General features: G+C 33.4%; 3 protein-coding genes across 5 annotated transcripts; 1 reads left to right on the top strand and 2 right to left on the bottom strand.

Moving 5' to 3' along the window:
- LOC100795758 (metacaspase-3) lies at positions 1–3,312 on the top strand. Of its 2 annotated transcripts, XM_003547587.5 has the most exons (5): positions 4–1,064; positions 1,494–1,827; positions 1,939–2,062; positions 2,166–2,351; positions 2,998–3,312. In XM_003547587.5, exons 1-5 carry the CDS (start codon positions 320–322, stop codon positions 3,055–3,057), a joined length of 1,449 nt encoding a protein of 482 aa, XP_003547635.2. In that variant the 5' UTR covers positions 4–319; the 3' UTR covers positions 3,058–3,312. The 2 variants fall into 2 exon arrangements, with proteins under 2 accessions (XP_014622918.1, XP_003547635.2); XM_014767432.3 differs by lacking the exon at positions 2,998–3,312 and having other exon boundaries at positions 1–1,064; positions 2,183–2,317.
- A 914-nt stretch (positions 3,313–4,226) lies between these two features.
- On the bottom strand, positions 4,227–7,092 carry LOC100820081 (monoacylglycerol lipase ABHD6). Its single transcript, XM_003547037.5, has 4 exons — positions 6,228–7,092; positions 5,334–5,426; positions 4,807–4,874; positions 4,227–4,720 (listed from the first exon to the last, which is right to left on the bottom strand). The coding sequence occupies exons 1-4, from the start codon at positions 6,861–6,863 to the stop codon at positions 4,549–4,551; spliced, it is 969 nt and encodes a 322-aa protein (XP_003547085.1). The 5' UTR covers positions 6,864–7,092; the 3' UTR covers positions 4,227–4,548.
- A 1,256-nt stretch (positions 7,093–8,348) lies between these two features.
- On the bottom strand, positions 8,349–14,761 carry LOC100819548 (outer envelope protein 64, mitochondrial). 2 transcript variants are annotated; one of them, XM_006597287.4, is made up of 13 exons: positions 14,370–14,761; positions 14,134–14,286; positions 13,909–14,033; positions 13,258–13,383; positions 12,630–12,812; positions 12,261–12,405; positions 11,928–12,096; positions 11,317–11,451; positions 11,010–11,207; positions 9,737–9,864; positions 9,603–9,654; positions 9,161–9,230; positions 8,349–8,814 (listed from the first exon to the last, which is right to left on the bottom strand). In XM_006597287.4, exons 1-13 carry the CDS (start codon positions 14,597–14,599, stop codon positions 8,732–8,734), a joined length of 1,797 nt encoding a protein of 598 aa, XP_006597350.1. In that variant the 5' UTR covers positions 14,600–14,761; the 3' UTR covers positions 8,349–8,731. The 2 variants fall into 2 exon arrangements, with proteins under 2 accessions (XP_006597350.1, XP_006597351.1); XM_006597288.4 differs by having other exon boundaries at positions 14,121–14,286; positions 14,370–14,510.
- Positions 14,762–16,630: the final 1,869 nt, after the last annotated feature.

Raw genomic sequence — 16,630 nt, 5'->3', positions numbered from 1 at the left:
AGAGTGAGGTAAATGTAACATAAGTATTTGTAAATGTTTTTTTTTAGTCATAAAGGTTTTTTGAGTCAAAAGAATTATCTGAAAGATTTTTATTTCCCGGAATATTGGATAGGGTGTGTGGCTTATGTTTTGTTATGTATCTATCATCAGGAGGGCCTTGGTTACGTTACTTGGGAGGCTTTTTTAATTTTTAAACTTTGTATCGATCTTTCTTGTTACCAGATTTAACATTCCTTGTGTTAAATCTCTCGTTTCTTTAGTTAATAAATGGGTTTTGTTTTGCTTTTTTTTTTAAAAAAACTCTTACCAAGTGAAACGCATGAACAAAGGTCAGAGTTGTCAATCCTGCAGCCTTATCTTAATTGCTCAATATACATATACTAGTCTCCTATATATACCCTTCTGGTTGTTGCATGTTTGGCATGCAGAGAAAACTAACGTTCAAAAAATGGATAAATCTAGAACAACGAGAAAGTACGTTTATATTCCAAAAACTACACCTCAAGGCTTTGTTTCCCCAAATATTAATAGTTCAGAGCATGCTGGGGAAGCAACACCTACCTGCTTTGTTTCCCCAAAGATTGATGCTTTGAACTACTACAACTCGAGAAAGGATGTTCCTTTCCCGACAAACACTAGTACGGCTCGTTGCCTTGTTTCTTCAAAGATTAGTAGTTCAAAGCTTGCTGGGGAAGCAAAACTTACCTGCAGTGGTTGCCAACGCAAGTTTCTATTACCTAAAATCACAAATGCATACCGTTGCTATAAATGTAATAGTGTCACCAATTCAACTATAGGTTCTGAGCAATCAAGGAAAGACAGTGGAGTCTTCAAACATGATCAACTGAATAATGCTTACCCAAATGGAGCTTTGCTGCCACCTTCAGCTAGTTGTTCCTTGTCATTATCCATGACGATGGGTAACAAGCGTGCAGTTATATGTGGAGTTACATACGGGAAAAGGAAATTCAAGCTAGAAGGAACCATTAATGATGTTAATAACATGAAAAATCTACTTCTTGATAAATTTAAATTCCCAATTGGGTGCATACGTGTCCTCACAGGTATCTCCTTGAGTCCATTTTTAATTGGTATGTGAATTTTTTGATTTATTTCAATTTTATTTATTTTTTATGTTTCCTTTTTCTTTGAATGCGTAGCAAAATAAAACTTAAAGATCCTTCTGAACAACAATTAAATACTTCTTATGACAAAATGTGTGTGTATATATGTGTATGACTATCTTCGACTATATATTATAGTAGATGATCAATATCTGTATTGAAAGTCTTAGTATTGTGCTATTGCTTGCGATTTTTGTTGAACCAAGTTTGCCAATAAATCAACAGGTCTCAGTCATCTTTCATCAGATCTTGAACTTTCCCTGTGTATGATTGTTAAGAATACATAGAAATTAGGAAGTTCCACTGCCAGCTTTAGTAGTGATAATGAAAGATACAGATTAATTTTATTCAAAACCTAGTAAATTGCAGAAGAAGAGAAGGACGCCAATTTAATTCCAACAAAGAGGAACATACTGGAATCCTTAAAGTGGCTTGTGAAGGACTGCAAGTCGGAGGACTCATTAGTGTTCTACTTCTCTGGACATGGTCTGCAACAACCTGAATATTGCAAAGGAGATGAAATTGACGGGCTTGATGAAACTATTTGTCCTGTTGATTTTGTGAGAGAAGGAATGATCACTGACAATGATATAAATTCTACCATTGTTCAACCACTCAAGAAAGGTGTCACACTTCATGCTGTCATTGATGCTTGTCATAGTGGAACAACACTTGATCTTATGTATCTTTGCAAAAAAGAAAAGTAAGTACATGTAACATATTTAATGCTTTCTTTCGTTTGATTTTATGCTTCTACCAACCTCACTCTTGCCCCTTAAAAGCCAACTAATTGGTCTATTTTGCATGCTTGCAGAGGCAGTTGGAATTGGAAGGATAGCAAACCACCCCATAGTAAAAAACCTATGACAAAAACAAATGGTGGACTTTCTATTTGCCTCAGTGCTTGTAAAGATAGTCTGATGGCTGCTGATACCGCGGTAAGAATCTTGGGTATATATTTCCATCTGCCTCCTCCCTGTGATGAAATGCAATGCAATAAATTTCACATCTTGAATTGTGAGTACTGACCAACCTGTGCAGGCTTTTGATGGAAACAGGTTTAACGGTATATTGACATATCTTTTCTCAAAAATAATCAGAGAACATTCTGATGAAATAACATATGTTGGTTTACTAGAAAAGATACATGAGGAAATTGGAAAGATTCACCAAAGCAATTTCTGTAACAGCTTCTTGAAACGTATTTTTCAAAGTAAAATTGACCAGGTAGGCTTCCATCTTCTTTAGTTGCAATTGCTTTTAAGTGTTATCAATCCAAGATTTTGTTTAGCAGTAATCTAATCCAATTGTCTTCACTAGCAGTCAACCTTCATCATTGGCCATAGCATTATTTTACCTCGTATAAATGCATTCTTTGTCCCCAATCTAATAAAGGCTAAAGCTTTTAAGCAGAGTGTAAATTATTTGACTAATATTCAAAAATCCTGTTTAAGTGGATTTTATCCTTCCAATAATGTATAAGATATACCATTTATTAAAGAATCTTTTAGTATCTGGTTTTCTTGCATCCAAGCATTGTTATACGCACCCTACAGCAAGGACAAATCAGTATGAAGTATGAACCACAAAGATAAAAAAGTTTTAGATTCTCTAAAATCAATGTTCTTCTTTTTCAATTTCTAAAGCACATAATCTTATTTTATCACTTACCATTTGTGTTTTATGCCCAAAATTACATAATCTGTGATATATAAAAGGAGTTAAGTGTTATGTCTTTGAAGCAGCATCAAGAATTTATATAAACTTTTCTTTGTTTATCCAACTCATCCAAAATCCATTATAATTCATAATTGGGTAGTTCCTGAATGTAATTTAACGATGAAATTGGATTCTTTTCTTTGGTACATTGCAGGACCCTTTTTTATCATCGTCGGAGAAATTTGATATTGCTAGAAGCATATTTAAATTGTGACGATGTACGTTGGAAAGGTGATAGTGATAATGACAGTTGAATGGAGATAGTGTGTTGAAAAATCTGATAGTTAGTAAGTTTGATGATCCCTTGTAAAATTAGTTGACGTAACAGTCAACCATGTTTGAAAATTGAAACCGTTAACAAGTTGTTAAAAAATCTGGTAGATAGGGAAGGTTCAGTGCTTAGTAATATAAATAGGACTTCTACATACTTTTTAGGGCCCAAGTCAATCAACCAAACTTTTTCATTTTACTTTGCATTTATCTTTGTTGTCTTTATTATTTTATTGCCTTTTATTTTTACCCAAGTTTAATTTTTGTCTTCCCATCAGCACTAAATATTTTTTTGGAGTAGTTTAGGGACTCAACTGAGAAACGAGTCAAATAGACCGAATGTATGTTTACAACTTGTTTTCACACGAATTTCAAAATAAATCTAATTGTTCACTATACAAACTAAATGCAAAAGAAATAATTTAATTGGATGTTTTTGCCAACGTTTGTTTGCATTACAAACCGTTACACAAACATTCTCTGATTCTCTAGAAATCATTGTAAATATTTACCTAAGCGGTCAACTAATATTTCTACGCGACAAAATAATCATAGCATCAACTCATTGTGAATAGTTGGCTATAATTTTATTAATTTTAAAAACAATTAAAATCTATGCACAGTTAATAAAAAATAATGTTATAAATAATTTTTAAGATAATTATGATAAAAATCATCAAACTTATTATATATTAAATGAGTGTTAGTAATTAGTGCATATTTACTGTTTTTCCAAAATAATAAACTTTTTAATATGCTTTTTAGATTTTTAAGTTTTTAACTAGAGAAATGTTTAATGTTACGAAAGTATTATGCACGAAATATTGTACGAAAGAGGAGTGGTGGATTTGTGTGCCACTCCATAATTATTATTTTTAATGTATTTTATTTAAAAATTAATAAATAAAAAAAATTCATCTTCATTGAAGAAAAAAAATCCTCGGAAGCATACTCGAAGAGTAAAATGCATGCAATGCGGAAGGCCCTTGCTAGTGGCAATTGAAGTGAGTATATAATTAGAGAAGGAGTGAGTATATATACACATTAGTCCTGCTATTGTGCAGCAGCATTTGATGAGGAATGGTTAATAGTTGACCACCACACCAATACAAGTACAACCCTGCTCAACCGCAGAGCAAAATAAAGTAATATATGTATATATTGAGATTTTTTAGTCAATTGTACATATGTTCTAAAAAACAAAAGTACATAAACAACACAGAACCTCCTTCTCGTCCAACTGTGACAAAAAAAAATGGAAGAAACTAGCACACGAAGCCTTTTATTTTATTTTTTTTGCATTAAATCAACAAAATAAAAATTAATAATCCCCCCCTCCCCCCACCAAAAAGAAAAGGAAAAAGAGTAATTCCCCCAGAATATGTCGAAAATTGGATCTGTAGGAAGCTGAAATCACCTTCTAAATGATATAAAGTTAAAAATGAATATTCCCCCCAGCAGAAAACGGTGAGGTGGGACATGACTTTGTAGTATTAGAATCTATAAGGAATGCTTTCAAGTGCATACCAAACTCTTTGGCCTTTTCTAGGTTCACTGCATGCCCTGCATTCTTGATGACTGCCATTTGAGCATTTCCCCCTATATGCCTGCTCCAAAGAGACATCCACACTTACTAGTTTCAGATTATGTTTGAATGTAACGACATGAACTTCCACTGAAATTGAAATCTCACCTTTTTAATCTGTGTCCTAACTCCAGAGGGAATATCTGATCTTGCTCTCCCCACAAAATTAGAGTAGGCTGCTCCAATGTAAACCCACAATAGTGTCAATATTCAAATAAATAAATATTCAAAAGAATGTGAAGCAAATAAGCTACTTGCTTGGTGTTTTTCTACAAATCAATGCATCTCAAAATTAGAAGATGACAATTATTTGGGAATTAGTAAAGTTTGTTTAATAGCTCTTGTAACAGGTGGATAGGCATTTTCAGTGTTGAAGATATCCCTATCCCCCTTCCTCTCTTTTATTTCTACAGTGCTGGATGGATTCCATTAAACAAAAATAGATGATAAATAAACAACATTAACAAGCTACAAAACCCTTGTTCATGTTTGATCAAGGAAAAAAAGTTAAACACACACACAGTACAGTGTATTATAAAATCTAAGAGTATTAACGATAATGACAACCGAGCCAAATCTCACTAGGTTTGGAAAACTAAAGGCATGGTTTAGAAAGAAATAAAGAATGGCTATACCTGTTGGATCTTAGGAAGATCAGAAAGATGCCGACCTTTCAGTATTGCCTCAAGCAATTCTCTCTTCTGTTCAATGTAGTCTGTACACATCACCTGTCCAAAGTAATAAACACAAACATGATTGAAAAGTAGAGGTGTAACGTCCAAAATCGGTGAATATTGATACCCAGATGAGCCTTGAATAAAAACTGATTGCTTCACATGACAAAGAGAGAGTGCAGTATTAAGTTCACGCCATAAGGACTAGTACAAGACAATCAAACTTCATATCTGAGGCCAATTTTCAACTTTCAAGTAAATTTTGATATACATAAAAGAATGTAAACTACAAATCAAAAGAGATCGTATACAACCACCCAGAGTTGAATGCTAATGCAGGATTCACATTTTTATGGGTATCTTCTAGCATATATCATATACGATATATCCAAGGCTTTAAACTGTGGTTACATTTTCGTTTCGATCCTTGATATTGTAAGAAATTGCAAACAAATGCAATTGATGTGGCCACAATATATTGCAGTCGAATCACGGTCACAAAGGCGTCAAGATTCAGTCACAAACACAAAAAATCTTGACGTTGCTGTCGAAATCGTGATGACCGTTTTTATATGCATGTTTGATTTGCAATTGAAATTGTTATGACAAGCATTCCAATATAGATCCAACGAATAAAAGTAAAATAAAAGAAAAAAGGGACATGATCCTTTGATCAAAGTACATTTATCTCAAAAGTAATTTTTCAGCTGATTTCCAAACATACTCTAAGAGGGTGGATATATCATCTCAAATAGTGTCCTAATTATTCATCATATATTTTCCATTGAACACGAAGCAAACATCTAGAATATGGCAACCCAAAAGAAAGAAAAGCAAATCAAAGGCATTAATTACTTGAATGAAATCTTGAAGGAACCAAGTAGGCACACCCCTGGCAGGCCTGACAAAGGACAACTTCATCAATTCCCTGAGCTTGTCCGGTGTTTGTGGCAACAAAATGCTGGAAGCCTCATCCAAATTGGAAACCCTGAACAAACCATTTTCCATGTCAACCTCCTCCAAGCAAACCCCAGCACAACAAAGAACAATCTTCTCCACCACCTCAGGGAAGTGAGCAGCCACACGGTACCCCACAAACCCACCATAGCTGATCCCCACCAAGCTCATTTTGTGCACCCCATGAGCCTCCATCATCTTCACCACGCACTCCGCCTGAAAGGACTCGCTCCTCTCAGGTCGAGACGTGAAGGACTCGCCGAAGAACACAAGGTCTGGCACGTACACGTTGAAGTGCCCCATGAAGTGCCGAATGTGTTCCCCGTATTGCCACATCGCATTGGCGCCAAAACCGTGAACAAGTACGAGACTTGGCTTGCATGGCTTGTGCATTTTGGGTACCCAGCAATGCATGGTGGTTCCTTCGCCGAGGTCGGTGGCCACCGACCGGAGCCCCGCGGAGGCGAACAAATGACGGTACAACCAGTCCCGCGAAGCGGTGAAGCTGATGCATTTTGAGAGTTTGGGCAACATAGGAATGGAATTAATCGAAGACGTTGATTAACTAATGGATCGGGTGGAAAAAAATGGATCTTGGTGAAGAAAAGCAAGTGGGCACGTTGGCGTTTTTCTGTTGATTTTTTTCTGGGTGTGGTTGATTTTCATTAATCTTAGGAAAGTGAAGAAGATGAGTACGGAGAAAACGAGGTAAGGGCAGGCTAACACGACACGAACTGAAACTGCAATGCAAGAAACGCGGACTGTCATTTCATGTGACACACATGCAAGACTCTTAACTTTTCTTTTTCTTTTCTTTTTTTAGTTACACGACAGAAGCAAAAGAAAAAAATAACACGGACCCTATTTTTGTATTTTAAAATTGAATTAAACAATTCAGAAGAAAACAATGCTAAATACTCGTAAATAGTATCGGGGTGTTACGAAAATTGAAATTGGAATTGCGCTTTCTCAATTGCTTAGACAATTTTTAAAGAGTAAATTTCATAAAGAGTGAATTTCAAAACAAAATGTCTCAGAATATGATTTTTTCGAGTAATTCAATAATGAAGATAAGTATAATATTTATTTTAATAGTTTGGACTTATTTTTTGTGGTTCTTAATAATTTTGATAATATATTTTTTAAATGTAGAATTGATGATTCATAGTGAATTTTGTAATTAAGCATTATTTGCTTCAAGAAAGAGAGAATACAATTTATAAATTGAATATTCATAGTTCCTAGAATGACAGATTACTATAACAAAGGTATGAGTTAAGTATTCAATTCCTATAACCATTATTTATTGCAATGAAGTAATGCAACCTAGGACGCTAAGTGTATATAGTCTTATATAGTCTTATTTATTGCAATGAAAGTTCATGAAATCTCAAGAGAGGAAATCTTAATTTTCAATTCAAATATTTTGTCTCTTTTTCACTCTTTTTCATCTCAATCAAACAATCTTAATTTTCTCTCCTATTCTCTTTCATCTCTCTATATTCTTTTTCATTCCTTTTACCCATCTAGTCTCTACCAAACACAATGTTAAGTTTTTTTTAATATAAAAGCCCATGCTATATTTGCATTTTTACTTCTTGTTCACTTTATTTATTATGTTTTCACTAATTTTTTGTGACTAATCCTATTCTTTTCTTTTTCCCCTAAGATTTACTAGTTGAGTAGATAATTTCTTGAAATTTATTGATCTACCTAGGAATTTATTCATTATTTTGATAGACCTCCATTGCATACGATAGAAATTATTTCAAAACTACAATATAATGCAACACTATTGGAAGAGAGATAGAGATAGGGAAAACCTCTTTATTTTGAGTTGTAACCATATGGACATAATGGCAATGTAACTAAGATGTTTTGAAAAGTTACGATGATTACTATGTATATCTACATAAATTCTGATCGAAGTATTTTGGATGTATTTATGTCAAGGGCCTAAGTTAAGATCCGTGATTCTGAGTCTTCTGACACTTAAGAATGAAAAAGAAACCAATTTCCTTTCTGCACAATCAAAAGTATTATAGAGTAAAACTTAAAATGTACAAGAGGCTGTTAGGCCAAGCTCTTATGCAGACAAAACTTTATCACGCACACACAGAAGGGGGACGGGGGGAGAAGAAAAGGTGAGGTGAGACAGCATATACTTGGGTCTACACTTATATTCATTATTGAATAATATTTTTTACCACAAAATTCCCAAATGAGACCAAAAAATGGAGCATCCCACCAACAAAGATTAGTCTGCCCCTTTTCTTCGACTTACCTTCTTCACAATCACATCCAAGGTATAAAGTGCAAGAAAGGAGCCGATATTATATTTCCAGAGCTATTAACATTCTCCAGGAGGAGGAGGAAGGTCAGTGTTGAAAGAACAGCTTGTATCAACTCGTTGATTTTCTGAGTCTTTTTTCTGCAAGACTAGCAGTCTTGTTCTGTGGTTCAAGAACGAGAGCATGCTGGAAATCTGCATAGCATGAGAAATGACAGGAAAGGGAACAGCATTAAGAATAAAAGAGGTAGACAGTCCAGAAGAACTATCAAATAGACCCAGTTTTAATCTGATAAAAGTCAATGCTATTGGTCAGACAACGAGCCAAGAATCGGCAGTTAAAATACAGCAAAAATGGATATTACGAAACACAACAAACAACTGGTCCTACCACTCCAGTGCAAGATTTGAGTACAACTAAAACGTCCAAATTTCCTTGTAATGGCTGTTCTATGATACATGTCCTTGTCAACAATTCTCCTCCAGCATTCTAAATCAAATCCAAATGACGTGCCAGACAATTTTTTAAAAATTGGCATACCTTTTAGAGCCTCCTTATAACGAAGTAGTAATTCTCTAGCAGTTCCACGTCTCAGATATGCCTTCACATTCTGCAGTAAAATAACAATAACAAATTAACAATACACAACAATCCTGAATAACATCCATATGCACTGTAGATATTTGTACAGATTCAGATGTCAAAATATAAGGACAGCAAGATATAGAGATCTAGCAAATGTACATTGCTAAAACCAATGATGATTAGCACACTATTAAGCTCCTAGGATGGATGCCCATCAGGTAAGATGATGCAACCAGCATTTTGAGGTATTAGAAGATAAACATTTAGCATAATATTAGGAATACCCTACCTATGACTTATAGTTATTAGAGTTCATTAATTATTATTATACATGGCAGGTTTAGAATACAAGTTTTTCATGATTTTGTCAGTCACGCTCATGTGCCCATCTTCTCACCTTCTTATCATGTAATATGGCCATATTGCAGTCCTCTTCGGCTTCCTGAAAGCTGTATAATTTCACAGGGTATACACCAATTACACAGAAAAACTGTGAAACTACCAATTGTAAAAACAGGAGAAACCTCGTACCATCCTAACTCTAGGTAAGCAGCTGCCCGGTTGCTGTAGTAAGTCGCATTTGTCCCATTCAAGTTAATAGCCTCAGTGTAGTAATCAACAGCCTTATTCCACAGCCTTCCTTTAAAGGCCGCATTTCCCTGAAGAGATGCCTTTTAGTGATCCATGCCACATCCTGAAAACCTATCACCAATCCAACACCTTCTCCCCATATATAACAATTGACCCTTCTTGAGAAGCTTTTATACATTTAGATTCAATTATCCACCCAAGATTTTATATAAAAGCTGTTCTTAAATTAAACTAGTGCAAGCACACATGTACTGAATAATAACAAAATAATTTATAGATTCCTCGAGGAAGAAAATTTCAAATAAGAAAATATTATAAATCCCTTCATTATTCAAGAAAAAGTTTCATAAATAATAAAATCGATTTCCACATACAAATGACAGAATCAGACCACAAACTTAAAAACCTTTAACTTTCACTAAAAAGTTCAAAAGAAACCTGACCATGATACTAATGAGCAGCAGCAAACTTACCCTTGATAATATTTTCAAATTACTACACGACAATTGTGTGCTTAAAACATCTTGAAACACAGTAAGGATTGTTATGTATTTTTTAATTTAATTGATTCAAATTATAATTTATAAATGTTTTAAAACTTTTAAATATAAAATTACAATTAAAAGTAAATTTGGGTTAAATAATTTTTTATTTCCTATAAAATCTTATTATTTTGGTTTCAGCCCTTCAAAAAAAAATTGCTAGTTTTAATCCTTATAAGTTTTAAGAGTTTTGAATATGGTACCTATCGCCATTTATTGATGATGGGGCATGCATCTACACATAATACATGTCGCATCACATGTCATTGCTCACATGGCATTTCTGGATAAATGTCACGTCATCACTAAATGGTTATAAGGACCATTTTGGGGGAAAAAATGAGGACCAAAAGCAATGGAATTTTTTTTTGAAAGATTAAAACCAAAATTCATAATTTATAGAAACTAAAAACATATTTGACACTTTAATTATTTATTACAATTATAATTTTGTAGAAATATAACAAAAAGTATATATTTAGTTGAGCAGCCCACAAACAAGGTATCATTAAGCTCTAGGTTCGCTTTAATAGTTGTAGAACCCAACATTCAAGTTCACATTCATTAATTAATCAAATGATCAAGTCTCATGGTGTTTTGCAAGATGACTTTATTTACACAAGAATTTTTATTACGGATCCTAACAAACAAAATGCTGAAATACAACTAACCTTCTCCTTCAAAAGCTCAGAAGTTCCCATACTACCATTTGTATCCGGCAGTGGCAAAGCATAAGCAACACTAACTTGCTCCTGAAGAGTTGAATACATATCCAAAACCGTATTAAGAAGAAATTTATCAGCTCCATGTGCTGAGATGAGTGAAACAGAGGCACAACAATCATTGTGACATCCTAATGGAATTGCAACCTGTAAATGATGCATCAGAAAATATAAAAATCAACCAAAGTTTCCGCAAAATAAATAAAAAACGAGAAGAGGGAAAATATTCATTCTTCAGAGCCTTAAGATTGATTACCTGACAACATCCAGAAATACTAGCAATGCTAGATAATGCAAAAGCTCTGTCACCAAACTCAGAAGAAAACCCTTTCTCTGTATTAAGCTTTAATGGATAATCTGCAACAGTGGGAATAACTAGTATTCCATCATCCTATGGGAGAATCAAAACAGAGGTATAAATAAAAGATTATAATTTCATAAATGTTTGTATTTGAATATTTTTCCATAAAAATATTTGCACAATCCTACTATAATTATTTTCTTATGTAGATCATAATTCCAAAGAATGAAAATGATAATTTCATCATCATACATAATATTCTGATTCATACAAGAATATTTTATTTAATTACTTTTTAATTTATATTTAACATTAATAGTTTTAACAATAAATAAAAAATTACTTATACCTAAAATAATTTGATGATAAAGTAAATCATGGATATTTAAAATATTTTTTAATTTTACAGTTTTTTAATAAAAAATATTCTTGTTTTTTATGTTTAAATTATACGCAATATGACTCTATGCATTGCACAGGTCACCATCCTAGTTTTAACATCATTTGAAACTTGATAACATTACACTAGAGCATTACTGACAAAATTACTGCAGATATTACAGTACCTTTAACAAATGTTGAAATGCACCCCACATTTCAGTTCTTACTTTATACAAGGTTTTTATATTATCATGTGTAGCATTCATGGCTGCATTAACACGCTCAGACATACCACGCCCTAACCTGGGTTTGACAGATTTAACCCATTCTTCATGATTGGTTTTGAATTCATATCTGAAGAGCAGATGCGAAATTGCAATTACAGGGCTATATAAACAAAATCTAAAATGCAACATATGTATTAAAAGAGGATATGATAAATCATCAACCATACAAAAACTTAAAGTATAACATAACATAAATCCAATGAAAAAATATAATAGGATATATTAGAATACCCTTGTAAATAAAACATAACCGAAGTGAGAGCTTTCAATATAGAAACTCCATTTTGTTGGTGTGTGAATTTCTCCCTAAACTCCTTTAGACTGGGCACATTAGAAGCAATATACTGGCAAAGATTCATATGCTGCGGAAACTGATCTGCAAAACCAATAGGACCAAAAGACTTCATTGTTCATAATACATACAAATTTTCTTTTCATCTGATCAAGACAGTCAGAATTTTTTCACCCACTGTATTAACAATCAAACTTACAACAACAACAAAAGCCTCATTCCACTAGGTATTAACAATCAAGTTAATCAACCATAAAAGATATTAATAAAGGAATCACAAATAGGTCTTCACAGGTCCGGAAACTTACAACCAGACAAATTCTCAATAGCTTTCCCAATAATATATACTGTCTTCTGTGAAGGAGCTTTACATAATTGAAAAAGATCATCAGCAAAAATAATACGCCTTGTTCTTTTGAGCTCCACAGAATTCAATGGAAGTAAAACAAGTCCTACTCGATGTAGGACAGAAGGATCCCGAGCAAACCATCCTACAATGCAATTATGCAATGAGGAAATAAAAGATTAAAGAAGAGAATATTAAAATATTTTGCAAATAAAAAAAAAAAGAGAAATAGTCGAGTCCCAATTCAACACACTGAGCAGTAATTTCTAATTAAGGTAGTCATACATTACACTGGGATGGGAGACCAAGACTTTAAGCATATGTACAAGACATTTCACTGTAGAAACTAGAAAGCACTACTGACCATATTTTGTTATATAGGATTCTTCTGTAAATTTATTAACCTATTTACCTATGTATCTAATTTCTCAATTTTCTCCACATAATACTGGTCATATGGAAAAATGATACAGAATTCAATGATTTGAAAGAGATAAAAGGTATATGTGGATAGTTCTATGAAATAAAACCTCATCATACATGACAAAATTAAAAGCATAGTCACAAAGTCACATAATTCTGCATCATACCAACAGTGTCCAAGCTTTGTGCATTTGGAAGAACTCCAATGGTGGATATAACCCCATGAGATGGTCGAAAGCCAAGAATACCACAGAATGCTGCTGGAATTCTCACACATCCCGTAGTATCAGTACCTACAGAAACAATATTTTTCCACATTCACATACTTGAGAGAGAAAATTCAAGCAAATGATTTTTATAAGCACAACATAATTGCAATTTGTAAGTGTCCATTAACCCTAATATTGATTAGAAAGAGACAGACTCTGCATGGCAAGCCATGCTGCAATAATGCATGAACAAGATCACAATAATAAACTAAGAGCTACAATCCTGAAATTTATACATGCAACAATGAAAATAAAATGTGTAGATCACCACAACCATGGAGCTGATTTTTTATCAAGTGTCAGAAAATTAAAACTCATTTTACCCCTGAAGAAGACCAAATAATACACACACACACAAACAAACAAAAAACAAAAAAGCCACTTTCCAATTTCCAGGTTTGAACAAAAGAGCAGTCTCAAAGCCCCAAACAAAATAGAGGAGTTGATTGTTTGTTACATTGAATAGGTAGGCTAATAAGTGAGAATATATATCGAGAAATAGCATTTTTGAATGAATGATAACTTGATAAGCAAGTAAACTAAACTCACCCATAGCGAAGTCGACGAGTCGAGCAGCAACAGCAACAGCCGAACCACTGGAGGAACCTCCAGGGATAGAAGATGGCATTTGAGGATTGGTTGGCGTTCCATAAAACTTGTTCTCACCAGAAATCCTGCAATACAACCCACGATGCGTAAAGTAAACTCGTTCAGAACCAAAAGGTTAATGTCTTAATGAAAATGAACGGTTACACACTTACACGCATAACATACCCAAAAGAGAATTCATCCATAACAGTCTTGCCAACACAAGTGGCGCCGTTGCTGAGGAGAGCGGTGATGACAATCGCAGTCTTCCCGGCCTCATTGTGCATCTTCTTCCACTGAGGATTCCCGAACCCCGTCACATACCCCTTCACATCGAATCTGCCGCAAACATACAATTATTACAGCTCATCTAAAATTTGAAGCAGAGGGAAATAAATAAGGAAATGGAGGAAGAAAAGAACATGTCTTTGATGGCGAAGGTAAGAGCAGAGAGCGTTTGCGTTTGGTTGGGCTGAGGAATGGGGAGAAGTTCGAAACGCTCTACGAATGCACCGAAGTCCGGTTTGGGGAGCTTCCGGCGTCGCCGCCGCCGGGTCTCGGCCACAACAACGACCGCGCCGACGAGTCCTATTCCGATGAGGAGCCAGAGTTTAGGGTTGGAGGGATTGACCTTCTTCAACATTTTAGACATGATCGTGAATGTGATCTGACACAAACACAATAGAGGTAATCAAAAGAAAGGGTTTTAGAGGGAATGTCACTGCTATCATGCGCAAACGTAGATTCGCGCGAATCTGGTCATAGCATTCCCACTTTGTTTTCTTTTCTTTTATTTTTAAAATGGTAAGTTACAGCTAAATGGTGACTTTCATTCTTATAACTTATATTCAGTGACTGATAATTTCGTTCCTCGGTTATGAAAATGATTAATCTAATCAACAAAAATATAACTGTACCAACAATTTAGTACAACTGTGAAATTATTTTTGTTTTTATTAAGTTTAACATATACATGACACGTGAAAGTTTATGTGATAAGTCAACATATTTGTATTTAGGGAGATTTTTTACATTAGCCAACAATAATTTGGACTAAATTGTTAATGAATTTTTTTTTAAATGTTGATTTTGTATTTTACGAACCTAAGGACTATTTTGAGGAGAAGTTTATTTTTTCTAATTTCATGGTAATATGTTGTTAGTCAATGACATTTTGATCTTCAACATATTTAATTTAATGATAAAATGATGTGCAATACGTGAATTTAAAATGACATTTATTAATATAATTAAAATCATATTCATAACATATCCAAATTGTGATGAGGAAGATGTTTTAGACCAAATTCAAAGTAGTTAAGAAGGGATTCTTGTAAAATTGAAATTCATATTTGCTTGTAGATCAAATTCTAAAAAAAATATTGTCATTAAACTTAAAATTTTATTCATAATTGAGCTAAAATAATAGTAAAATTTGTAACATGACAATACCCAAAACAAAACAAAAAAAAAAGACACCAAATCATGAATTAACATACATGATTCTAACTATACATACAACATAATATTATCACAGCAGAAAATTTCAAAAAAGAATAAGTTAAGAATGAATTTATTATTCAAAATAACATAACAAAGGAAATTGTTGCTTATCCATCATAGTCAAATCATTCTTCCTTTTTACAACTTCCATGCATTAGTCAAATTCTACTATAATTGATGTCGTTGCACATTGTCAAACTAATCACCTAGATCTTGATGCAACAAAGTCAAAAATCATTTCCAATTATATTTATCTTCAACATTGCCAATAGCATATGCTATAGGAAAAATTCCATTGTTAGCATCTTGTCCAACAACACAATGTAATCAACTCTCATAATATCCCTTTAAAAAACATCCATCAAGACCAATAAATGGTATGCAACAACTTTGAATCTCTTCTTACATGCATCAAGACACCCATGCATTTTTTCAAACTATGGTCGGGAAATAAAGGGTTTAATTAGTGCATTCTCATTCATGCATTTGTGGTGCAATGGAGTAACAAAATACAATCTTACTTTACAAAATAGCCACTCGTCTTCAACGCACAGGAAGATATCATGTTTAAACAACAACCACAAATGAAATGTCACTATTTGACGCTGTGTCGTCACCGTTGGCCACCAATAATGCAAATGGCGAAAAGGAAAACAATTACGAAGGTTGGAATTCACGTTCTTCTCTCTTGCAATGGTAAAGTGAAGAAAAACCTTAATGGTCACTTTGTGTGGTTGTGTGGTGACTTTTAGATGTAAAAACAAAAAAGAGTAAACTAACAAATTGGTTAGCTCAATACGTGCTACTCACTTTCGCATACGTAGATCTACCACGTTGATCTTCACATGTCATGTCACTTAAGACATTAATGAAAAAAGAGATGACTTATCTTTTCACATTGAAAGGATTTTTCATGTTAAAAAATTTTGGTGTCATTTTTCTACTCATTGTTCTTATTTTCTTTATTTCCGCTATGTGATTATTTAAAGTTTAGTCAGAAGCTTTGATATTTTCATTTTGGACTTATTAAATTAATTTAATTTAAATACGTTGCTTATTAAATGGTATTTTAATTTATATATATATATATATATATATATATATATATATATATTATTTAATCGTGGACTTTGATATATGATAAGATTGTAATTTTTTAAAATATTATTGATTTTTGTAA

The sequence above is a fragment of the Glycine max genome, chromosome 15 (genome assembly GCF_000004515.6).
Source record: "Glycine max cultivar Williams 82 chromosome 15, Glycine_max_v4.0, whole genome shotgun sequence".
In the NCBI taxonomy this organism is placed as follows: Eukaryota; Viridiplantae; Streptophyta; class Magnoliopsida; order Fabales; family Fabaceae; genus Glycine; species Glycine max.
Note: the sequence above shows the minus strand (reverse complement) of the source record. Positions and strands in the feature narration are given on the sequence as shown.